At 47.0% G+C, this 25,837-nt stretch overlaps 1 protein-coding gene across 1 annotated transcript in view; it reads right to left on the bottom strand.

Moving 5' to 3' along the window:
- Positions 1-416: 416 nt before the first annotated feature.
- Positions 417-25,837, bottom strand: part of LOC132398484 (SWI/SNF-related matrix-associated actin-dependent regulator of chromatin subfamily D member 3-like) — a 45,308-nt gene continuing 19,887 nt past the window's right edge. The window contains exons 3-13 of the mRNA XM_059978005.1: positions 25,589-25,631; positions 24,660-24,782; positions 23,872-23,994; positions 21,809-21,904; positions 19,955-20,056; positions 19,303-19,464; positions 11,380-11,477; positions 8,100-8,235; positions 7,095-7,217; positions 5,760-5,861; positions 417-4,670 (exon numbers count right to left, since the gene is read on the bottom strand). Of these exons, the coding sequence (XP_059833988.1) occupies positions 4,617-4,670; positions 5,760-5,861; positions 7,095-7,217; positions 8,100-8,235; positions 11,380-11,477; positions 19,303-19,464; positions 19,955-20,056; positions 21,809-21,904; positions 23,872-23,994; positions 24,660-24,782; positions 25,589-25,631 (1,162 nt within the window). The 3' untranslated portion in view covers positions 417-4,616. The remainder of the gene's footprint in view (positions 4,671-5,759; positions 5,862-7,094; positions 7,218-8,099; positions 8,236-11,379; positions 11,478-19,302; positions 19,465-19,954; positions 20,057-21,808; positions 21,905-23,871; positions 23,995-24,659; positions 24,783-25,588; positions 25,632-25,837) is intronic.

The following is a 25,837-nucleotide window of genomic DNA, read 5'->3' as shown; positions in this document are numbered from 1 at the left end:
GTCCCACTGCCTGGTCTTTACTGAACTGCCACAGGGGGAGAACACAGAACACAGAAGAGGATTTCAAATGTCCACAGCCTGTCTGCCACCCAGCACCTTCAGACCTGGCAAGGAACCTGTACAGAGTCCAGTTGATGTGGACTGGGAACCTTTACTAGAGGCATAGCCAAGACAGTATAGAGTTCCTGGTAGATGTCAGGGTAAGTATTGAAAGGTCAAATTGAAATAACATGATAAGTTGCATAGTTGGAAGTGTGTATATTTTAATGTGAGGAGTATTATGGGTAAAGGTGATGAATCAGTACATGGAACCACAATGTTGTGTCATTACTGAAACTTGGTTGAGTGAGAGGCAGGAATGGGTGATTAATGTACCAGATTTTCCAAGTTTTAGAAAAGATAGAGGAGGAGGTAAATGGGGTGGGGGTGGAGTTGTGACACTATCACAGCTGCACTCAGGGGAGACATAATGGAGGGATCAGACACTGAGTCCATTTGGGTGTAACTCAAGAATGGGAAGGATGCAATCACACTGATGGGATTGTATTACAGACCCCCAACAGCCACCAGGACATTGAGGAACAGATATGTAATCAGATTAAGGAAATGTGTAGAAATAATAGAGTTGTAGTAATGGGGGCTTTCAACTTCCCTAAGTTGAAAGTGGTGTTTAAAGGTTAATTGCACATGGTACAGGAAAGGTTTGATCCTGTTAAAAGGAAGGATGGGGATGGCAAGATAAGAGAATCTTGGATGTCCAGAGAGTTGATGAATTTAGTCAAGAACGGAAAAGTACATAATGCTTCGGAAGTCAGGATCAAATGAAGCACATGAGGTTTATAAAGAAGCCAGAAAAGAACTAAAGAAGGGAATTAGGAAAGCCAGGAGGGGCCAGGAAAAATCCTTGGTAAGTAGGATTAAGGTGACTTCCACGGCATTCTAGGATAAAAGAGGAAACATTTGCTTAGATGCGGAGTATGTGAGTGAGGTACTTTGTTTCAGTATTTACCATGGGAAAGGATATGGAGGACCGGGAGATCAGTGCTGAGTGTATAAATACATTAGGGCAAGGAGGAGGAAGTGTTGGGCCTCCAAATGAGTATTAAATGAGTTAAGTCTCAAGGGCCTAACAGGATTTACCCCAGGTTATTGAAGGAGGAAAGAGACAAGGTTACTGGGGCCTTGACCAGTATCTTCATGTCCTTTCTAGCCACAGGTGAAGTCCCAGAGGAACAGAGAGTGGCTAATGAAAGGAACAAGGAAAAATCCTGGGAACTAGAGACTGGTGAGTCTCACAACAGTTGTAGGGAAATAGCTAGAGAAAATTCTTAGGGATATGAGCATTTGGAATCCCATGGCCTAATTAGGGAGACCCAGCATGGATTTGTGGGGGCAGGTTGTGTCTTACCAATTCCAATAATTTTTTGATAATGTGACAAAAGTTGATGAGGGTAGGGAAATGGATGTTGTCTATGTGGATTTTAATACAGCATTTAACAAAGTCCCTCATGGGAGGCTAATCCAGAAGATTAAGATGTATGGGGTCTGCAGTGAACTGGCTGTTTGGATTCAGAACTGACTTGTGCATAAAAGACAGAGAGTAGTGGTTGAAGGGACTTATTCGAGCTAAAGGTCTGTAATTAGTGGAGTTCTGCAGGGATCTGTGCTGGGACCTCTGCTGTTTGTGATGTATATAAATGACCCGAATGAAAATGTAGATGGGTGGGTTAGTAAGTTTGCGGGTGATACCAAAATTGGTGGAGCTGTGGATAATGTAGAAGACTGGCAAAGAATACAGAGTGATATAGATCAGTTGCAGAAATGGGCTGAGAAATAGCAGATGGAGTTTAACCCAGATAAATGTGAGGTGTTGCACCTCAGTAGGGCAAACGCAAGGAGAGAATACTCTGGTTAGGCCACATCTGGAATATTGCACGCAGAAGATGTTGAGGGTCTGCAAAGGGTGAAGGGTTTACCAGGATGCTGCCTGGTTTAGAGGGAATGTGCTGACATGAAAGGCTAGATGAACTTGGGGTGTTTTCTCTGGAGTGTCAGAGGCCAAAGGGAGACCTGATAGAGGTTTATAAGATTATGATAGGCATAGATAGAGAACATAGGGAGTATTTGTTTCCCAGTGTTGAAATGTCTAATGCTAGAGGGCATGCATTGAAGGTGAGATGGGGTAGATTCAAGGGGGATGTGAGGGGGAAGTTATTTTACTTAGAGAGTGGAGAATGCCTGGAGAGTGCTGCCTGGTACGATGGTAGAGGCAAATACATTAGAGGTTTTTAAGAAACATTTGAATAGGCACATGCATGTAAGGAAGATGGAGGGATATGGACATTGTGTAAATAGGAGGGATTAGCATTTGGATGTTTTAAATTTGCTTTTTAGCTGATTTGACACAACATTATGAGCTGAATAGCCTGTTCCTGTGCTGTTTGTTCAATGTTCTATGTCAGTCTCACTGTACCGTGTAACTTTGAGTGTACTTTACCAAGATCTTTTCAGAGTCTGGGACAAGGTCAGCTCCTCAGTACAGCCTGAGCCTCTGTGGGTGTTGAGGAAGCTCAAGTGCATGGAGTGATCTTGACTGGGCTCAGCAAATGGGAATTACTAAAGCAGACCACAAAGTCTCCTCAAAATCAGTGCCACATAGCTGAGCTGATAATCAGAAATAGTCCCCACATTACACAGAGGGACTTCCACCACTGGCTGTGTGTATGCACTCTCTCTGCTTTCATTGGCCTTGTTACACACACACACACACACACACACACACACACACACACACACACACACACACACACACACACACACACACACACACACACACACACACACACACACACACACACACACACACACACACACACCCTTCCCCCCCCCCCCGCAAGAATAGTCAGATGAAAAGCAAGATTCAGAGTTAAACTCGCAAAACAGTAAAATGGAGACACAATAGATTGCAGGTGCCGGAACCTGGAGGAACTTAGTGGTTCTGGAGGGAAATGGACAGTCAACATTTCAGGTCAAAACCTTCTTCCGAAATGAGTTCCTCCAGCTGCTGTTTGTTGCTCTAAATCTGGAATCTGAATATTCGAAATTCCTGATGGTTTGGCATCTGGCTCACTCAGTAGTTCAGAGTGTGAGCTGGTGACATGGTTTGGACTATGGGAGCTGGAATCTGGAACGCCAGGATCAAAAACTTGGGGGGGGGGGGGGGGGGCTTGTGATCAGAGCCAGGGTCCCAACAGCTGTATATTTCCCAATTCTTTTAAACTTATTGGGTTCACTGGAAAATTTATTCTTCTATTGGGTAACACAAAAATGAGAAATTAAATTAGGATCGGTATTTAATGGAAGGATGTCCATCAGTCCAGAAAACTTGCTGGTCTGGCATAATAATGGATTATCAGAGTTTTACTGCCAAGTAAAACCCACTATGATGTCCTATCACACACTCCTTGGGAAGAGAATAGAAACAAAGTAAAGCTCCCTCTACACCATCCCATCACACACTCCCAGGGTGAGACACAGAGTGATGCTCCCTCCACATGAGGGGTTCCCAATCTCTTTTTATGCTGTGGAGTCTTACTATTAACCGATTAACAGGTCAGGAACCTCTGCTCCACACCATCCCATTACACACACCCAGATCAGACACAGAGTGAAGCTCCCTCTGTACCATCCCATCACACACTCCAAGGGCAGGGATAGCAGCAAGTTTCGAATTATTTATCTCAGCCACAAACTCTGCACCATCACACCTCTCCCACAACCCATCAAGGCTGCAGGATGAATAAAACAACCAAAGCCCAAATAATCCATGTCCTGATATCCCAGGTTTGATCTTGGAGCTTGTGTCTGGTCAATGTGATTAATGTCTGTTGGCCTGTCTATGAGGGACCCAGAGACTAGACAGCCAGGACAGGAGATGACAGACAGTTGTAGCCACAAGGACCTTTCCCTCAGTCACTTCTGGCTCTCCAAACCAGTTCTGTTAACCCATCAACCTCAACCCACCTCACACCCACACTGAAGCGAACTTGGCACAGACCCTGACTTGCCAGACCTCACATCCCAGCCTGGGAGGATGGTTGAAAGCCGTAAGGGTGAGGTGGCGGTAACTGGGAAGGAGAGAAGGACCAATCGTCCTGGCCAATTGGGTGAAGTTTTGGCTCTGCAATCAGCTCATTTGATTGGATAGAGTAAACTGATCTCCTCAGCAACGGCCAATGTGCTGAAGAACAGAGAAGTAACTATAGCAAGCATTGGCCTGGGACTGGACACCCCCCACCACAGTGCAGTCCTTCCCTCCCTCCTCAACAACCCATCACAACACCCCATCCTCCCACCCCTCGATTACCTGGTGCGCACTGAGTGGTACCATGGACCCAGACTGCCCACCCACTTAATCCCAGGCTGTGCCAGGCATGTGGGACTCAACAGAGATGAATGAGGTGGGTGGGGGGCTGGCCTGGTGCTGCAGAGGCTGGAGAAGGAGCCATGAAGGGTACTGAGACCCCCGAAACAGGGGCCATCAGCATCTGGGGACTTCTGAGGGACAGCAGTGTTTTTGTGTTTTCCAGTGGTGGCGGTTGCACGGGGGAAAGGATCTAGGTGTTGCGCACACCCATGGCTTGCTCCAGTTCCTGCCTCCGTTGCTGTATCTGTAATAGAAACAAGAAGCTGGTCAGGACAAGAGGGGTGGAGACACAGGAAGCTGTAGTTACCGTGATCTGGTGCAAATAAACACTGTTACCATACAGGGTCTCAACAATCCCCTCTCCCACAGATGTTGCTCAACCCCACTGATTTCCTCCAGTACTGTAAGGGAAATGGAATGTCCAAACTGCACACAGCAAGGCCCTCAATTCTCAGCTGTGTTTAAAATGATGACAGGCATAGATAGGTTAGAGATTCAGAATCTTTTATGGGGTGGAAATGTCAAATACTCAAGAGAAGAGGTTTAAGGTGAGAGGGGATAAGTTTAAAGGAGATATGTGGGCAAGTTTTTTTTACACAACTCAAGGCTACTATGGGAGATTGTGGAGGCAGATACAACGGTGGTGCTTAAGAGGTTATTAAGGCAATCACATGAATATGCAAGGAATGGAGGGGTAGGGATCACATGCAGGCAGTATGGATACATTTAAATTGGCTTTGTGGTCAGCACAGGCACTGTGGGCAGAAGAGCCTGTTCCTGAACTGTTCTCTGTAACCAAGTCTTTGTATTAAACACAAGCCTGGCCATTTGCTGAAGCCTTACTGCGAGCAGCTTGTCTCCTCAGGGACAGAGGAGACCTCCATGATGTGGGGAAGGGATCACTGGGGTCCTTGGGGTGAGGGAATGCTGCAGAGTCCAAGGTACTATCTCCACCCCACCAGCATTTCACCAGGTTTTGGGGGAGGGTACCTGTTGTACAACATCTCCTGGCTGCTGTCTGTAGGATCATGCTATGCCAGGCTTCCTTGCCCCCTCCCTGGAGAGAGCGAGGTTCCTACACCCCCTAATGAGGGATGGAGTAAATTGGGTGTGCTTTTGCCATGGAAACCTCACTCCCCCACTCTTGCTCTTTTCTGACCAAGTTCCAATGAGCCAAGGTGGGATCGAACGCTCAACCTTAGGGGAGTTAACCACCTTCCCCTTGATTCACTGGTGCAACTTCTGGCTGTGAGAGCGTGGCACTAACTCACACACACACACACACAATAGGGAGCATGAGATAGTGAGGCCTGGACCCACTGAACATCCTCACCTTGCAGTAGAAATATCGGCTAACTGCCTCCTGGGACCATGGCTGCTGGTAGAAGTCGGCACGCCGTTCCTCCTCTGGGTTCCCCACCACGTCTGTCATTATCTGGAGAAAGGACACACCAGATCTCACACAGACCATGGAACAGCTTCTACCCTGCTGTTATCAGACTCCTGAATGGTCCTCCTGTACACTAACAATGAACTCTTGTTCTCCCAATCTACCTCAATGTGGTCTGGCACCTTATTGTCTCCCTGTACTTTATTCTTCATTCAGTTATTGATTTCCCTTGTACTACCTCAATGCACTGGTGATGAAATTATCTGAATGGATGGCAGTAAAATAAAGTTATTCACTGTAACATAGTAAAGCACTCAGGATAATCAAAGACCCCACCCACCCTGGACATTCTCTCCCCACCCCCCCCACCCCCAGTGTGCTGAAGGTACAAACACCTGAAAGCACAGCCTGGGGTCACCCAGCACAGAAACAGGCTCTTCGGCTCACCGAGTCTCTGTCAACCACCAACCACCCACTTACACTGATCCCACATTGTCATCATCTCCCTGCCCAGCCGATTCTACCCTCACTCACAATTTACAGCACCCGATTAATATCTTTGGGATGTGGGAAAGACCATGGTGGAAACTTACACAGCCACAGAGAGAATATGCAAACTCCACACAGACAGCACCAGAGGTCAGGATCGAACCGGGTCTCCGCAGCCTTGAGGCAGCAGCCCGTGTGTGGCAACTGCACCCCAATCAACGTCCACATCTTCATGCTCTTTCCTGGGATCCTGATCTGATGGGAATGCGTAAAGCTAAATCTGTGCTACTTTGTTTGGAGTACAGGAGGCTTGGTGTGTAATTAAAGACTCCTAGAAATCTCTACAGATGTATGGTAAGAGCACTCTAACTGTTTGTATCTGTCTGGTATGGAGGCTCTAATGCACAGGATCACAAGAGTCTGCAGAGGGTTGTAGCTCTAGCTCCATCATGGACACAACTTAAGGATTCCATCCAGGACATCTCAAGAAGGTGGCATCCATTACTGAGGACCCTCACCATCTGAGACATGTCCTCTTCTCATTACTGCTAACAGGGAGGAGGTACAGGAGCCTATGAAACCACACCCAATGTTTTAGGAACAGCTTCTTCCCCTCCATCATCAGATTTTTGAATGGTCCATGAACACTACCTCACTATTCCTCTGAGGCACAATTTAATTATTTTTGTAACTTCGGAATAACTTTTATGTCTTGCACTGTACTGCTGCCACACAACAGCAAATTTTGCATCATATATTAGTGATAATAAACTTGATTCCGATTCCTACCTTAAGGTCCCGGCTCTGGGATCTCAGCCACTCCTGGATATAGCCTTTTGGATCCTTGGAAAAGCTCAACATGAAATCCCTCTGAATTTTCAGCTGATTGATGGACTCGATGGTCTCATGGATCTGTAGAAAGATTGGACGCTGGATTTTCTCAGAGCAGGCAAAACCCAGGTCTTTTCCAGACTTCCAGACTCTGGAATTAACCATGTCCAGATTCTCATTACACTTCCCAGGAACATCTTCATTTATTGGATCTGGATATTACTGACAAGGCAAGCATCTACTACAAGGGAAGTGTAGTACTTTACAGTGCTAGTGACCAGGGTTCAGTTGCACTGCTATCTGTAGGGAGTTTCTATGTTTCTCTCTAGAATCACATGGGTTTCCTCCCAGTGCTACTGTTCCCTCCCACATTCCAAAGACGTATGGGCTAGTAAGTTGTGGGCATGCTGCATTGACACTGGAAGAATGACAGCACACCTGGGCTACTCAAGTATATCCTTGGGCTCTTTTGGTCATTGACATAAACAACGTATTTCACCTTATATGTCAATGTACATGTGACAGATAAAGCTAACCATTATCTTTATAATAACCTTTACTGTTATCTCCCTGACTTCCCCCTGAGAAGGTGAGGGGTAAGCTGCCTTCCTGGACCACTACAGTCCTTCTAGGAAAGGTGCTCACTCCCACAGTACTCTTGGGGAGGGAGTTCTAGGTCATGGTGATGTGTTTCCAAGCTGGGATAGTGGTGGGGAACCTGCAGGTGATGGTGCCCCTCTGCGCCTGCTCTCCTCGGTGGGAGAAAGGGAGGAGCCACTGAAGGTGCATGGATGAACGACTGGTGTATACCAAAGTGTAACAACACATATGGTTGTGTCCAGGGTCACACCTCCGACCTGTGACTTCCCTCCACTCAATGTCAACACTTGGAGGGTGACAGAATGGGTCAGGGTGGGGAGTAGTGAGTAACAACACCCCCCCATTCATCTCTGACCCCATTACCTTGTTGTCCAGGCCTGCGATCTCCTGCTGGTTGGCCGTGGACAGCAGGAAGCTGCTCATCTGACACTTCAGGGGGTCGTCTACTTCCACGTCAATATCGTAACAAGCAGTCTTCTTCTGGTCATTGAGGTCCACGCTGTGGGGGAATCACAAGGTGCAACCATAGCGAACCAGTCAACTCTACTCACTCCTCTCCATCGCAATGCCTCTCACACTTTAACCCAGTTATCAGACCATTGATCTAGTCCCCTAGTATGACAAAATGGACTCCAGACCTCATAATCTTGAACTCTGGTTACCCGCACTTTCTTTGTAACTATAACACTTTAATCTGCATTGTTATTGTTTTACCTTGTTCTACCCTAGTGCACTGCATAAAGAATTAATCCATATGAACAGTATGCAGGACAAGTTTTAAATTGTACATCAATATATGTGACAATAATAAACCAATACTAAAACACCACTTTCCCCATTCCCTCTCTCACTTTCTGCATCTTCCTCTCTCTCTCAACATCGTTCCCTGTCACGTTCACTGCTGCTCACAGCATGCACCCTCTCACTGTGTCTGTCCTATCATTGTGCAAGTCCCTATTTCTCACCCATGTTTTTCTCTTTACTGTATGTGTATTGTCTCCCCTGTATAACCTCTCTATATATCCTATCTTCCCTTATGTGTATCTCCCCTCTCTTCCTTGCCTGTACTCTTTCGCTCACTGTATACCCTCTCTCCCATGTATGCCCACTCTCAACTCTTGACTCTGATACTGAGTTGCTACTCCCTGAAGTAACAGCAGGTGGCAGCAGCGAGCTGTCTGAGCAACAGTGCAACTGCTCCCCCGGGAACAGCTCTGGCATTGCAATGGCTGACTGGCTGAAACGCCCCAAACCCTGGCAGAGCGAACTCTGTAAAACACCAGTCCACCCTCAGGAGCATTGACATAAGATTTTAACACTGAGCCTGATTTTGATGGAGGTGTTTGTCAGGATACGGAAATACCGTGAGCTGAAGGGAGGTGAGGTGGGCAGGGTCCATGTGAGGTGTCTGCAGGACCGTGGGACCAAGAGAAGATCTCTCCACCTTTGCACAGGAGTTACCTGCTTCTGGAGGAACAATCTGCTGGAGGAACTCAGCAGGTCGAGCAGTGTCTGTGGAGGGAGAGGAATTGTCTATAATCCCAGCCCATAGATGTTGTTCAATGATCACTGAACTCACAGATGAGAGTTGGGTGAATTGTGCCAATGGTCTGCATAAGCTTTGTGATTGAAGATGGTGCTTTTACTATAACCCTCAGATTGTGTGCACCCCCCCCCCCCCACCCCCCGTTAGCCTGGAGTCCCACATCACCAGGTTCAGAAACAACTACTTTCATATAACCATCAGGTTCTTGAACTGACCTGCACAAGTTTAACCCTACCTCAGTAGCAGAGCACAATGCACCAACTCTTGCACTACCGTAGACTTATCTCTGAGCTTATTTTGCACTAATTTCTTGTTCAGTGCAGTCTTTTTTTCCAATGCTCTGTGTAAGTTATACATAATTTATATTGTGTTCTCTGCACCCATGTGCCCACAATGTTGTATGTTTCACCATGCATTCTCTACTCCCTGTACATTCACGACTGCATGGCTAGGTGCTGCTCTAACTCCATCTACAAGTTTTAAAATAACATTACCATATTGGGACAAATCACAAATAGGAACGAATCGGAGTACAGGAAGGTGATACACAGCTTAATGCATGTATTGACAACCTTGTCCTCATTGTCAGCAAAATAAAAGAGCTGGTCATTGACTTTAGGAAGAGCGCAGTGCACATGCTCCTGTCTACATCAACGATGTTGAGGTGGAGGGCTTCATCCAGAAGTGGCCTATTGCCCAACCACAGACACCACAACCAATAAAGCTCACCAACACCTCTACATCTTCAAAAGGCTAAAGGAGCTTGGCACGGGTCCTTTAACCCTCACCAATTTTTATCAATGTACTACAGAAAACATCCTATCCTGATGCATTATGGTTGGCATGGCAGCTACGCCCATGACTAAGAAACAGTAGGGACTTCTGGACACAGCTCAGCGTATCACAGAAATCAGTTCCCCATCCATGGACTCTGTCTACATTTCTCACTGCCTCAGCTAAAGCAGCCAGCATAATCAAAGATCCTACCCACCTCCAACACGCTCTTTTCCCCATCTCCCATGGGGCAGAAGATACAAGAGCCCAGAAATTCGCACCACCGGGCTCAAGGACAGCTTCTATTCTGCTGTTATAAGATGACTGGAGTTCCCCAATATGTTAAAGTGGACCTTTGACCTCACAATCTCCCTCATAACTATGATCTTGCACCATCTTGTCTGCCTGAACTTTATCTGTAACTGTAACACTTTAATCTGCAATCCAGGAACTGCTTTAGAGTTTCGGCCCGAAATGTCGACTGATTACTCTTTTCCATAGATGCTGCCTGGCCTGCTGAGTTCCTCCAGCATGTCGTGTGTATATTCTGCACTCCACCATTGTTTTGCCTTGTTCTATCTCAATGCACTGCGTAATGAATTCATCTATAGGAAAATAATGCAAGACAAGTTTTTTTATAAACTGTACCTCTGAACATACGACAGTGATAAACCAATTTAACTTGCATGATAACCAGAAACTCAACTTCAGGTGAAAGCTATGAGGTTGTGAAACATACAATCCCACAAAAGACTCGATGGGCTGAATGATCTCACGCGCTGGTAATGTTCAGTGACTCCACAGTCTTCACTCTCCTCCACGCCTCCAAGGAGACTTCACCAGTACCTGACATGTTGATTGTAGTGAGGAGATGGGGTTGGGGGGAAGTGCATGCAGGAGAAGGCACAGGGGCTGGGAGTGTATAAGGAGATAATAAGGGCTAAGGGCCAGTGGACAGTTCCAGGACTCAATGACCTAATTGGGGATAATGCTGCTGACCCCAGGAGCCTGAAGTCATGTACACATGGACACAAAGGTGGGGGTGGTGGAAAGAGAGGGAGGGGAAATCATGAACAGGTGGGGAGATGCTGAGGTAGAGGGTGGTCAGTGAAGGGGAGGAGGGGTGGAAGGGAGAGGAGATGGTGGGCAGGCAGGGAGACTCTGAGGTAGGGGGTGGTCAGTGAAGGGGAGGAGGGGTGGAAGGGAGAGGAGATGGTGGGCAGGCAGGGACATTCTGAGGTAGGGGGTGGTCAGTGAAGGGGAGGAGGGGTGGAAGGGAGGGGAGATAGTGGGCAGATACAAAGGCAAGAGAGTGTTTCCTACCTGATGAGGTGGTTGATGATGATGGGGTCAGGCGGAAGCAGCAGGTTGGTCAGTCGTTGAGGAATCTCGGAGAACTTTAGCCTCGGGCAGTCGAATATCTGCAGGAAGGATGGAGAAATGATCAAGTGAGGAATTGACATGGAGGAGCCTCTGAGATAAGTGTGTACATGATAGTGTGTATCCACACCAGAGAATGTGCTGGAAAGGACGGGCATGTTGGCCTCATGCCGAGATTCACGGCCAAGTTTTACTGCCCACTGTGTCTGAGCTGAACATCATACCTACACTGCTTCCACTTTCCTCTTTGCCCTGCTCATTCAGGTACTGTCTAGCTGTTATGTTCGTGCCGTCACCACCTCCTCTGGCAGCTCATTCCAAATACCAACTATGCATTATGTAAAACGTACTCTCAGATCCTTTTTAAACCTGTTCCCTCTCACCTTATGCCTCTTGTTTTAGACACCCCCTACTATCAAGTTATACAGTAAAGAATTCAGGCCCTTTGGCCAAACTGTTCCGAAAATGGTGCCCACCAAGCTAGTCCCAATTCCCTACATTTGGCCTGTATCATTATAAACCTTTCCTAACCAGGTGTCTGTTGCATATTGTTATTGTATCTGCATCATCCATGGGAAATAGATTCTGGCTGTCTACCCTACCCTTATAACTTTGCTAACCTTTATCATGTTTCCCTTCAGTCTCCTTCACTCCAGGGAACACAGCCGATCCAGCCTCTCCTTGTAACACAAGCCCTCCAGTCCTGGCATCACTCTGATGAACCTTTTCTAGTTTAATCTGGTTGTTTGGTTTGAACCAAGTAGCTCACAAAAGGTTAAGTGAAGAGCTCACCGTGTTGGATGTAATGTATTAGTTTGGAGAGAGGAGTGGTAACAGACAGGACGCAGTGAGAAGGGATAGTACAGATAGATAGCACATAGATGCAAGCCAACATCTCTACTTTCTGAGGGCTTGTCACTGAACATGCTAGCAAACTTCTACGGATGTACCGCTGAAAGCAACTTGACTTTGCATTGTGGATCGGTACGGCAATTCAAATGCACAGGAGTGCCAGACAATGCAGAGACTAGTGGACTCAGCCCAGTACATCGTCGGCACGTCCCTCCCCACCACTGGGAGTATCTACAGGAGGCAATATTCATCATCAAAGATCCCCACCAACAAGCCCATACCATTTTTTTGCAGGAGGTACAGGAGCCTGAAGACCCACACCACAAGGATCCAGAACAGCTACAGTCGGCCTGCCTTATCCACAGATTCCGCATGCATGGAATCAACCAACTGCGGATCAGGAAAACCCGAAGCTTCTCTCTCCAGCACTCGTTGTTTGAGCATGTACAGACTATTTTTTCTTGTCATTATTCCCTAAACAACACAGTATAACGACTATTTACATAGCATTTACATTGTATTAGGTATTTTAAGTCATCTAGAGATGACTTAAAAGTACAGGCAGTCCCTGGGTTATGAATGAGTTCCGTTCCTGAGTCCGTCTTTAAGTTGGATTTGAAGTCGGAACAGGTACATCCGGTGTTATTTAGCTTCAGTTAGTCAAACGTTTTTCTTAGTATATAGTACATATTTTACCTTTCTATGCATATAAAACACAAGAAACATACATATTTCAATAATTAAACTACTGCATTGCTTAGTAATAATTGTAGCTTTCATTGGGGCGGGGCCTTTCACATGCTCCATTAAAATTGTTCTGATCGTTGACCGACTGTAGCCTAACACTTTTCCAATGACAGAAGGCATTTCACCTCTTTCCGATCGCTTTATTACTTCCACCTTATTTTCAATCGTGACGGTGATTATTTTCGTGAACAGAAACACCGCAGATTCAGAACCACACTGCCAGGTCCTAATGCCCACCGCACTGAGACAGGTTAAATAAGGGACTTGAGCATCTGCATTTTTTGGTATCCGCGGGGGGTCTCGGAACCAATTCCCCGCGGATAAGGAGGGCCGACTGTACTTTCCTTCAGCCATTCAGTTCTAGAACCAACTGGCAAAACTGCTTAGCAGCACTATGACCACTTCGACCATTTCAGCTAAAATCGAAAACACAAGAAAATCTGCAAACGCTGGAAATTCAAGCAACACAAACAAAATGCTGGTGGAACGCAGCAGGCCAGGCAGCATTATAAGGAGAAGCACTGTCAACGTTTTGGGCCGAGACCCTTCATCAGGACTAACTGAGAAAAGAGACAGTAAGAGCTTTGAAAGTGGGAGGGGGAGGGGAGGCCAGAAATGATAGGAGAAGACAGGAGGGGGAGGGATGAAGCTAAGAGCTGGGAAGTTGATTGGCAAAAGGGATACAAGGCTGGAGAAGGGGGAGTATCATAGGACGGGAGGCCTTGGAAGAAAGAAAGGGGGAGGGGAGCACCAGAGGAAGATGGAGAACAGCCAAGGAGTTATTGTGAGAGAGAAAGAAAAATTAAAAATTAGGGATGGGGTAAGAAGGGGAGGAGGGACATTAACAGAAGTTAGAGAAATCAATGTTCATGCCATCAGGTTGGAGGCTACCCAGACGGAATATAAGATGTTGTTCCTCCAACCTGAGTGTGGCTTCATCTTGACAGTAGAGGAGGCCATGGATAGACATATCAGAATGGGAATGGGACATGGAATTAAAATGTGCGGCCATTGGGAGATCCTGCTTTCTCTGGTGGACTTTATATTATATACCGTCTGGGTAGCCTCCAACCTGATGGCATGAACATTGATTTCTCTAACTTCCGTTAATGCCCCTCCTCCCCTTTTTACCCCATCCCTAATTTTTAAGTTTTCTTTCTCACAATAACTCCTTGCCTGTTCTCCATCTTCCGCTGGTGCTCCCCTCCCCCTTTCTTTCTTCCAAGGCCTTTCGTCCTATGATACTCCCCCTTCTCCAGCCTTGTGTCCCTTTTGCCAATCAACTTCCCAGCTCTTAGCTTCATCCCTCCCCCTCCTGTCTTCTCCTATCATTTCTGGCCTCCCCTCCCCCTCCCACTCCCACTTTCAAATCTCTTACTATCTCTTTTTTCAGTTAGTTCTGACGAAGGGTCTTGACCCGAAACGTCGACAGTACTTCTTCCTATAAATGCTGCCTGGCCTGCTGCGTTCCACCAGCATTTTGTGTGTCTTGAGCTAAAGTCGACTGTTACTTTTTGTTCCATATCTTCTTGTAAAAAAAACTGTATAATCTACATTTATGTTTCGTTTAATGTTACTTATCTGATGCTATGAGCCTGTGGTGCGGTGGTAAGTACATTACTTGTGCAGATGACAATAAACTCTATTTTGACTTTGAACAAAGTGCCTCACAAAAGGTTAAGTGAAGAGCTTTGATGTAACATATTGGTAACAGCCGGGAAGGAACAAGAGGGATAACGCAGATAGTTCTATATCCAGTAAGTGGGAGTCATTTAACAGTGAAATAGAGAGTTCAGGGACAACATGTTCTTGTAAGGGCGAAAGGTACAAACAGTAAGTCCAAGAAACCCAGGATGTAAGGAAGCACAAGGTGATAGAGAATCGAACCGGGGAGGCCTTTCAGGAAAACAGAGCAGGGAGCAGGTACACCATGAAGTAACTAGAAGGGCATCAGAGGCCACAAAATGTTACTGGCAGACAAGATTAACATAAATCCCGAAGGTCAAGAGGATAAGCAGGGAAGGTGGAAGACCTACCAGGAACCACAGCGGTAATCTGTGGTGTGGAGTTAGAAGACTGGTGGGTGGGTAAAGGGGTTGGGGGCTGTTCACTCAGGAGGACATTCAAGGTAGAGAATTCAGTGTGGGGGAGAGGGGAAGACAGTGAAGTTTCAGAACATTAACATCAAAAAGGAGGAGCCTTCACAAAGATGTTGCTGGCCCTGAAGGGCTTGAGTTTTAGGGAGCGGTTGGGCAGACTGGAAACTGTTCTTCCCGAGCGAAGGCAACTGAGGGGTGACCTTGTAGAGGTTTATAAAATCATGAGGAACATAGATAATGTAAATGATCAATGTTTTTTCCCAGGGTAGAAGAATCTAAAACTCGAGGACAGAGGTTTAATGTGATCTATAGGGGAACTGAGCAGCAGGATTTCCCACAAAGAGGTTGGTGGATAAATTGAACAGGCTGCCATAAGAAGTGGTTGAGGCAGGTACAATATCAACAGTTAAAAACAGTTGGACAGCTACATGGATAGGAAGGTTTTGCAGAAATATGGGCCAAATGTAGAAAATAGGGACCAGCTCAGATAGGCAACTCAGCTGGATTATTGTGTTGGGCTGATGGGCCTGTTTCTATGCTGCATAACTCTGTGACATCAGGTGGATCAATCCCAAGGGCATGAACACAGGTAGCTCCTGATAGACAGATTTTTGGAGTGATGTGAGAAGGGGTTTAAAGAGAAAGAGTGGAGACACACACAAAATGCAGGAGGAACTCAGTAGATCAGGCAACATCGATAGAGAACATAGTTCTAGTCTCACCTACCAGTGGAAACAGCTTTCCTGTCTCTATCTTATCTATCCCTTTCATAATTTTTATATGTTTCTATACGATCTCCTCTCATCCTTCTGAATTCCAGCAAGTACTGTCCAGGAGACTCAATCTCTCCTCATAGTCTAACCCCTCATCTCTGGAATTTACCTGACAACCTCCTCTGCACTGCCTCCAAACCCAGTATATCCTTCTCCAAGTAAGGAGACCAGAACTGCACACAGTACTCCAGGTGCAGCCTCATCAGTACCCTGTACAGTTGCAGCATAACCTCCCTGTTCTTCAATTCATTTCCTCTAGCAATGATGGCCAACTGCCTTCTTGATAGCCTGCTGCACCTGCAAACCAACCTTTTGTGATTCAAGCACAAGCACTCCCTAGTCCCTCTGTACAGCAGCATGCTGCAAATTTTTACCACTTATATAATAATCTGCTCTTCCATTTTTCCTTCCAAAGTGGATGGCCTCACATTTGCCAACATTGTCCATCTGCCAGACCCTTGCCCACTCACGTAGCCTACGCTTTGCAGACTCTCTGTATCTTCTGCAAAATTTGCTTTTCTACTCAGTTTAGTTTTATCAGCAAACTTAGATACTCTACACTCATTCCTCTCTTCCAGATCGTTAATGTGTATCGTGAACAGTTGTGGGCCCAGCACCGACCCCTGCGGCACACCACTCACCACTGATCGCCAACCAGAGTAACACCCATGTATTTGAACTCTCTGCCTTCTGTTGGTAAACCATCCTTATCTTATGGAAAAGTTTTTTATGTGGCACCTTATTGAATGCTTTCTGGAAATCCAAGTAAATAACATCCAACTGTTCCTCTCTATTCAATGTGCTTGTTATATCCTCAAAGAACTCCAGTAAATCTGTCAAACAGGATCTGCCTTTGCTGAATCCATGGTGCATCTGCCTGATTGATCCATTTCTTTCCAGGTTTCCTGCTCAGAGTCCAGAGAATTTTGGTAAATTATCACCAAAGCCTCAACTATAACCTCTGCCATTTCTTTCAGTACCCTGGGATGCATTCCATGAGGACCAGGGGACTTGTCTATCTTCAGGTCCACAAGTTTGCTCAGCACAACCTCTTTAGTGATAGCTATTGTACTGAGGTCCTCACCTCCCATCACATCTACAACATCTATAACATCTCTCTTTGGTATGTTAGACAAACCCTCCACCGTGAAAACTGACACGAGTCCTTCAAAGCCTTGACCATTTCCTCAATGCCCAATATCAACTCCCCCCTCTCGTCCTCCAAGGGACCTACATTCACCCCTTTCCACTTTATATAATTTTATATTTTGTGCTAGTTTATTTTCATAATCTATATTCTCTTTATTTATTGCTTGCTTTGTGGTTCTTTGTTGCTTTTTAAAGTTTTTCCAGTCTTCCAGTTTCTCCACTGCTCTTGGTGACTTTGTACACACGAGCTTTTAGTTTGATGCCTTCCTTTATTTCCTTAATTATCCATGGCTGGCTCTCCCCATCATTACAGTCCTTGCTTTTAACTGGAATATACTTCTGTTGAGCACCGTGAAAAATTTATTTCTAAGTCTTCCACTGCACCTCAACCGTTCCACCATAGAGCCCGTGTTCCAAGTCTACCCTATCCAACTCCTCTCTCATCCCATTGTAGTCTCCCTTGTTTAGGCATAATAATGGTTTTAGATTGAACTACTGCATTTGTAAGAGAAACTCAGTCATACTGTAATTACTCTTTCCAAGAGGATCCCTATCAACAAGATTGCTAATTTTACCTGGCTCACTGCACAGGACCAAATCTAAAATAGCACATTCCCTTGTAGGTTCAGTAACATGCTGTCCAAAAATGTCATCACAGATGCATTCTATTAAGTCCTCCACAAGACTGCCTCGACCAACTTAAATCACCCAATCTAAATGCAAGTTAACATCCCCCACAAAAACTGTTGTTCCATTCTTACATGCCTCAGATTATTTCTCTGTTTATTGCCTGGGCCACTGTCATGTTATTATTTGGTGGCCGATAGACAACTCCCACCAGTGATTTTTTTTCCCTTTACTATTCCTAATCTGTACCCAGATGGATTCAACATTCTGCTTCTTAGACCTTATATCATCTCTCGCCATCACTCTGATCTTATCCTTAATTAGGAGAGCTACCCCACCTCCCTTACCTTCCTGCCTATCCTTCCGTATAACCTGATATCCTTGGATATTTAATTCCAATCCTCTCCACCCTGCACCACATTTCTGTAATGGCCACTAAATCATTCCCCTTTGTACTGATTTGTGCCACAAGTTCACAGGCTACGAATACTATGGGCATTCAGTTAAAATCCCCTTACACTCATTGTGCCTTTAGGATCTAGTAATCTTTGTCTCTTATGCATTTGACTTTTCTTCACTCCGCCCTTACTTTCTCTTTTTTAACTTCTGCTTTTACTTTACCTTTATCCACACTTTTCTCTTCTACTTTATCCATACTTCTCCAATCTGTTGAAACCACTCCCCTACTATTTAGTTTCAAACCCTATCCACAACCCGAGTAATGCGATTCACTAGAATAGAGGTCCCATCACGGTTCAGGCAGAGCCCATCCCAGTGGAACAGTTCCCTCCTTCCCCAATTCTGGTGCCAGTTTCCCATGAATTCAAACCTACTTCTCCTACACTAATCCTTGAGCCACGCATTTAATTCCCTAATTTTCATAACCCTGTGCCAATTTGCACGTGGATGAAGAGCTGACATTTCAGACTGAGACTTCCATCAGATCCCCGCCCATAGCCTCCTCACCAGTCTCTCCTTTATCCCAGGTAACATCTGACGGATTCCTCTGCACCCTCTCTGTGCAATCATGTCCTTTCCATAATGTGGGGACCAAAACGGCACACAGTACCCTAACCTGACTGATGTCTGATAGATCGGTACAGAAACTCCCCAAATAATGAAGATCTTGTACACCACCTTCACCACTTGATCTATCTGTGCAACCTTGAGGTCCTTGGACCTGTACATCAAGGTCCTTGTGATGCCTTAAGGTCCTACCATTTACCGGGTGTATCCTCGTCTTATTATTCTTCCCAGATGTGTCAACTCATACTTTGTGAAGTATGTGATGGATCATTATTAGGGGAGCTTCACTCTGTGTCTGACCCTGTGTGTGTGTGATGGGACAGTGTGGAGGGAGCTTCACTCTGTGTGTTACATTGTCAGGTTGGGGTTTATTCGGTAGGATTGAACCCAGCATCTTCACCCACATCCTCCCCAACTCCGCTGTGAGGACAGAGTGCAAGGAACACCCTGGGTGTTCCTTCCTCCCAAGGGGCTTCTGCTCAGCTGTAGAAGAACTTTCCTCTCAGCGCAACCTGAAGTCCCTCACTGTACACTTACCCTCCCTTTTGCTTCTCTCAAACCTCCAGCCCCTGATGGAGTATGGTGGGAGTTACCTGCTGGAAGTACTTGTCACAGCTGATGTACTCCTTGTCATGGGAGTCTTGCAGTTTGTTGGTTTTGATGTACTGCCAGAGGGCCTGGACGATGGCTGATCGTGTCTGGGTGTGAATCCCCAGCAGTCGGGCCAAGCGGGGATCCAGCTTAAACTGGGTGGGCTGCAAGGGTGGGAGGAGTTAACCAAGTGAATCACCCAGCACCCCCAGAACCCACCCCTTGCACCCAGGATCCCTGTTCCCTATTCTCTGCAGCCACTCCCAGCACCCACCCGCGTCACACACTTCTCCATCCACCAGCCGTCACCCACCTACCTTTATCACCCAGTCCCTTTCTCACTCACCCTTGTCACACTCCCATCATCATATCCTTCACACAACAAACCTGTCACCTACCCAGCCCATCCCTCAGCAATCACCTGCATCACACGATGCTGTCGTCACCCACTACTCACACACACCACCGCCACCCAAACCTTGTCACCCCACCCCCTCAGCAAACTGCAACACCCACAAACCTGTTACCATCATCCCACTGTGATTTGTGAATCCCTCCCCACCACCCACAGGCCCCACGCTCTCACAACTCCACAGACCCAGCCCACTGATCCCACAGACCTCGACAGGCCCTAATCCTCACCCAAGGCCCCACCTGGTAATCCAGCATGAGCAGCAGAGTGCAGCGGACACTGACGTCTCCCGGCCTCTTCACCTGGAAGCCATCAGTCTCCTGGGTGCTGGGCGTCCGGTGCCACTGCGGAGAGAACAACATAGTGAGATAACCCCCCTCCCCATCAAACCGACAACCCCACCACACCCCATGGTTTGGGTCCGGTGACAGGAGGGGGCATTCAACCGCAGGAAGCTTCGCACCCTACCCGGATGCTGCCTGGTCAGTACACCTCGGAGAGGGAGCAGGAGAGGTTGACCAAGATGCTGCCGGGATTAGAGGCATGATCTATAAGGAGAGCGTGGACAAACTTGTTCACTTTTCCCTGGAGCATTGGAGGTTGAGGGAGGACCTGATTAAAGTTTATAACATTATAAGAGTCAGAGACAGTCAGGGTAGAAATGTCAACTCCTAGATATGCATTTAAGGTCAGAGGGATAGTCTAAAGGAGATGAGATGTGTGGGGTAAGTTTTTATTACAGAGCGTGGTGGGTATCTAGAACAGGCTACTGGGGCGGTGGTAGAGGCAGATAAGTTGGTGGTGTTTAATACACTATTAGATAAGCACGTAAGTATGTCAGGAAAGGAACGATGGAGATGACGTACAAGCAGACAGGATTTAGTTTAATCAGGGCTCATGCTTAGCACAGACATTGTGGGCTGAAGTGTCTTTCCTGTGCTGTACTGTCGGATGTTCAGCTCTGAGATCTGTTGTTTCCAGCATCGTTCATGTTTATCACCATGGTGTGTAAAGCCTTTGGTTTAATTCGGAGCGGGGCGCACAGGGCAAGGGAACAACACGTCACACCAGTGAGCTCGATGTCAAATGTTCTATGTACTGCTGTTGTCACTGTGCTCTGCTGTCCCGTCCTGTCTTCCATTACCATCACAACTGACAGAGCGCTGAGGACAAGATACCTTACAGCTCATCCCAAACTCCAGGATCTCCCCACTCTGGGAACATAACTTCAGATACCAGAGATGCCACAACTTTTGTATAGCGTCAGGAAAAATGCCAAACATCCTGATCCTTCTCAAAGGAGCTGACCCTAAACCGGGAGGGAGGGAGGGGGCAGCTCTCGGTGATCCTGGGAGCTTACTGGATCAGGGGCAGATGGGAGGGTGTGATGACTGAGTTCTAAATGAGATGTACACTGAGGGCAGGGTCAGAGACTGGAACCAGAGGGGTTACAAAGACAGTATAGGTGTCAGAGGGGGTTAGAGGCAGGGAGGGGTGTAAGGGCATGAGGGGGGAGTCACAGAGTGTGGTAAACTACATATACCTGTCTGGACAAGCCCCCCCTGCTGACTGCTCCTGTGACTCCTCCCACAGACCCCTGTATAAAGGCGATTGGAGACACCGCCCTGGCCTCAGTGTCCAGGATGTTGTGTGGTGGACAATTGCTGCTTGTTCTTTCTTCCAGCCAATAAAAGCCTATATCTCGCCTCACGTCTCCGAGAGTTATTGATGGTGCATCACAGAGACAGGGGGATTAACAGACAGAAAGGGGTGTATGGGCTGGAGGGGGTTATAGAGACAGGGAGTGGTATAGGATCTGAAGAAGTCAGAGATGAGAATGGATGTAGGGACTGGAGGGAGTCACAGAGGATGGGTGTAAGGGAGGGAAGGGGTTACAAAGACAGGAGGGGTGTGGCAGCCGGGGGGGCACAGAGACAGGGAGGGGTTTAGGGTAGAGGTCATGTCAAGGAGATGGAGTACAGGGGGGCACAATGACAGAGAGGGGTGTAGGGCCTGGAAAGTGTAATGGACACACTTTGGAAGAACCAGGAAAGGATGGAGACAGGTAGGAAGGTCTGTGACCAAAAGGTTGTTACCTCCACCAGATGATTATCAGGTCCGTACAGTTCCTTGTCCAGCTCGATCACCAAGCTCTTGAAGAACGAGGAGAACTTTCTCTTCTGTTTCCCAGTCTACAACAAAACATACTCAGTCAAAACTGCAGTTACCCACAGCAAGGGGCCAATTCAGTGAACAGACAGGGTTCTGTTCAGACAGAGAGTCAGCCACACATTCCAGAGAGCAGGCAGTAACCTCACTGTAAAGACCACATGGGAGTGGCAGTATTGAAGGAGGGTTACACTCTGGAAGGGGCAGTACTTAGGGTGTTTTACACTGTGGGAGGGTAGTACTGAGGGTAGGTCATCCTGGGAGGGGCATAGTGTAGGAATTTCTTTGCATATAAATCTGGGAAATTTCTTTTCAAAACTATTCAACCACATTTTCCTGCCTTCTCCAAGTAACTCTTCGCACCCTTACCCATCAAGAACCTACCAATTTCTGCCTTAAATATACCCAGTGACTTAGCTCCACAGATTCACCACCCTCTGGCTGAAGAAATTCCTCCTCATCTCAGTTCTAAAGGGACATCCCTTTATTGTGATGCTATACCATCTCTGCCTGTTGCCCTTGCACTCAAGTCACTGAAATGTGCCATGCCCGTGCAGAAACAAACAGAAAGATGGAATAGTACATTAGTTCTTCTTACCAGAAGATTGAACTCAGGAGTTAAATGCCTGATAGGAATTAGACAGGGCCTTGAAGAGACCACACCTGGTTGCTATGGCCATTTCTGTTCTCCTTACCCAAGGAGTATAGAAGCAGCAGTGAAAATTCACTAGTCAGATTGTTTGCTGGATGAGGTGTAATTGAACTTGAATGTGAGGAGATCTCACTTAAGCTTTTTACAGGGTTCAAAAGGGAGGGTGTTTCCTCCAACGGAAGAATTCTGGACCATGGTCATGGTCTCCAAGTAAGGGACAGGGTATCAAGGACTGGGATTAGGAAAATTCCTTTACAGTGAGGGTGGTGAATTTCTAAAATGCAGAGCAGTGGAGGTTGTTGCTATGATTATTCTTTATTAGTTTTCTGGAATTAATTTCTAGGAATTTGGTAAAACTGGCAAATGGCAGGCATGTGCTTATTAGTCAAGGAACTGAGTTCAAGAGTTGGGAAGTTATGTTGCAGGTTTATAAAATTCTAGTTAGGCTGCATTTGGAATATTGCATTCAGTTCTGGTCATCCATTATAGGGAAGATGTGGAGGCTTGGGAGAGGGTGCAGAAGAAGTTCACAAGGATGCTGCCTGGATCAGAGGGCATGAGCTAAAAGAGAGGTTGGACAAATCTAGGTTGCTTTCTCTGGAGTGCCAGAAGCTGAGGGGAGATCTGATAGAGGTTTACAAGATTACAAGGGGCATAGATAGGGTACAGACAGTAGATTTTTCCCCCAGGGTTGAAATATTTAATACCAGAGGGTATGCATTTAAGGTGAGGGTATGTTCAAAGAGACGCACGGGGCAAGTTTTTCTTTACACGTAGAAAGCAATGGGTACTTGCAATGTGCGGTGGAGGAAAGTATGATAGAGGTGTTCAAGGGACTCTTAGATAGGCACATGAATGTACAAAGAATGGAAGGATAAGGATATTGTGTAGGGAGAAGGGATTAGTTTAGTTGGGCTTTTGGGCTTTTAGTTAGCCTTAATTTAACAGCACAAAATTATGGGCTGAATGGACTTGCTCCTGTTCTTTGTTCTTTATGACTCATGTTCTTGCTACTAATTTTTACTTGCACAGTTTATCTTCTTTTGCACATTGGTTGTTTATTGCTGTATAGTTGTTCATAAATTCTTTATTCCTCCTGCAAATGTCTGCAAGAAAATGAATCTAAAAGGTAGTATATGATAATATATAGGTAGTTTGATAACAAATTCACTTTGAACTTGTCTGTTCCATGTTCTGTGCTGTATGTGCTGTACATAATCTATGCTCTAAGGTAAATAGGAATTGTGCAGGAAGATGGAGCTGAGACAGAGGTCCAGCTGTGAGTGGTGGGGTAGTCTAGAGGGATAGAAAGGCCTGCCCTACCCCTGCAACACTCACATCCTCCAGAAGCTTTCCCTCCACTCGCAGTTCCCAGGAGGCGATGCAGCTGTCCGAATCCTCGGCGTCTGAGCGTGCAGGGTTAAAGGTGTTGGAGATGTATAGCCGGAGCTTTCGCTTTTGCTGGATATCAGAGGTCAGAGGTCAATGACCATCCATCCCACATTCTCTCCGAGTCCCCTCCCCCAGGACCTCTTCCTTCCCCACAAAGGCACCCCTCTCTCCCGCTGATATCTCTCAGTACCATCCTACACCAGGATCCCCTCCCCAGTGAGCATCTAAAGACAGTTTTTTTTTGTCATACTTACATTGAAACATGCTGTGAAATACATTGTTGTAATGACCAATCTTGAATATGTGCTGGAGCAACCCAAGCACCCTGGGGAAACCCACGCGGTCATGGGGAGAATGTACAAATTCCTTACAGACAGCGGCACGATCTCTACCCATTTGCTGGTGTTGTAATCCTTACCTCCCTGGTCCTACCCCCAAGGAAATCCCATTCACCTCATTCTCCCTTCCCTGGATGCCCCACTTCCCCACCCCCTCCTTCCTCCCCTGGACACCCCATTGCCCATTCTCCAGACAACCTATTGCTCCATGACTCCTTCCTCCCATGGACACCCCATTGCCTATCCCTCCCCTCACCCCCTTCCTCCTGGACACCCCATTGCCTGTCCAACCCCTCACCCCCCTTCCTCCTGGACACCCCATTGCCTGTCCCTTCCCTGACCCCTGGATTCCCCGTTACCCCCTTCCCCTGGACACCCCATTGCCCCACTTTCCACCTTCATCGGCCTCTTTAGAGCCTCCTGAATGTCCACTCTCTTCCTCATGATGGTCTGGTCCAGCTTCCTCTCAAAGGCCAGCAGGTCCATGTAGGCCTGGGATTCCGGCACCAGCTCCCGGATCTGAGGAACAAGGAGAACATTCTGGAACTCACTCACTGCCCGAAATCTATCCCTCCCTTCACTTTACAGGCCAGGCTGCCCCTAGCCTCTCTGATGGACAGGTGTTTGGATGAGGGGTGGGGATTAGGTGAGAGATAGGACAAACTAGAAGTACTGAGTGGCCTCCTGTTGCTCCTCATGGGAACAAACCCAAACTTGGGTCCTGCTTTCCCGTCACACCTTGGAGTTGGGCACTCTTCTCCATCTTCTGGGATGGTACTTCAATCTTCCTCCCCCACCACCAGGCAGGTCTCCCTCCCTACACCTCCCCACATCCACTGCGGGTCTAGTTGTGCAGGATAGGCTGCAGTGGTAAGGACAGGAATGTGGGGGGACAGAGACAGGGACAGGGGACTCCTGGATCCATTACAGGTGAGCACTGTGAGTAAGCCCCAGCATGGAACTGGTTCACTCTGGGATTAGGATCCATTATGTTGACCCTCCTTGCCCCGAGTGGCCTAATCGTCCGATAGTGTCAGAAGAATCTGTGGTGCCTACTGATCTATGTTTTGGCACTGTGGGAGACTGGATGTGTCTCAGATTAGGATGCCAATATCGGAATCTGAAGTTCTGGTTGCTGTGGTCTGCAGTAGTTTAATGGTTTTTGTAATAAACACCCTTTTATTTTAAAAAAATATTGGAGGTAGACATTTGACCAAACACTGCCTACGGTTCCTGTGCTCAGGTTAAGCTCCACCCCCTGGAGCAATCCTACCCCTCATTCCAAACAGCCCCACCCCACCCACCAACCCTCCCCCCTCACTCACCCTCTGGGGCAGGATCTTGTCCACCATCCTCCTCCGCTTGGCACTGTGGACGTTCAACAGAAAACAATCACTATGGGCATAGCGCAGCCCTCACAACAGCTTCTATCCAATTTGACCGGCTGGTGGGTAGGCTCAATGAGTCGAGGAGCCTGCTCCTCACATTATGCATCAGGTCCCTCCCCCCACCACACCCTTCCCTGTCCCAATCTTCTCCCTCCCCCTCCCCCCACCACACCCTTCCCTGTCCCA

The sequence above is a fragment of the Hypanus sabinus genome, chromosome 1 (assembly GCF_030144855.1).
Source record: "Hypanus sabinus isolate sHypSab1 chromosome 1, sHypSab1.hap1, whole genome shotgun sequence".
NCBI lineage: Eukaryota > Metazoa > Chordata > Chondrichthyes > Myliobatiformes > Dasyatidae > Hypanus > Hypanus sabinus.
Note: the sequence above shows the minus strand (reverse complement) of the source record. Positions and strands in the feature narration are given on the sequence as shown.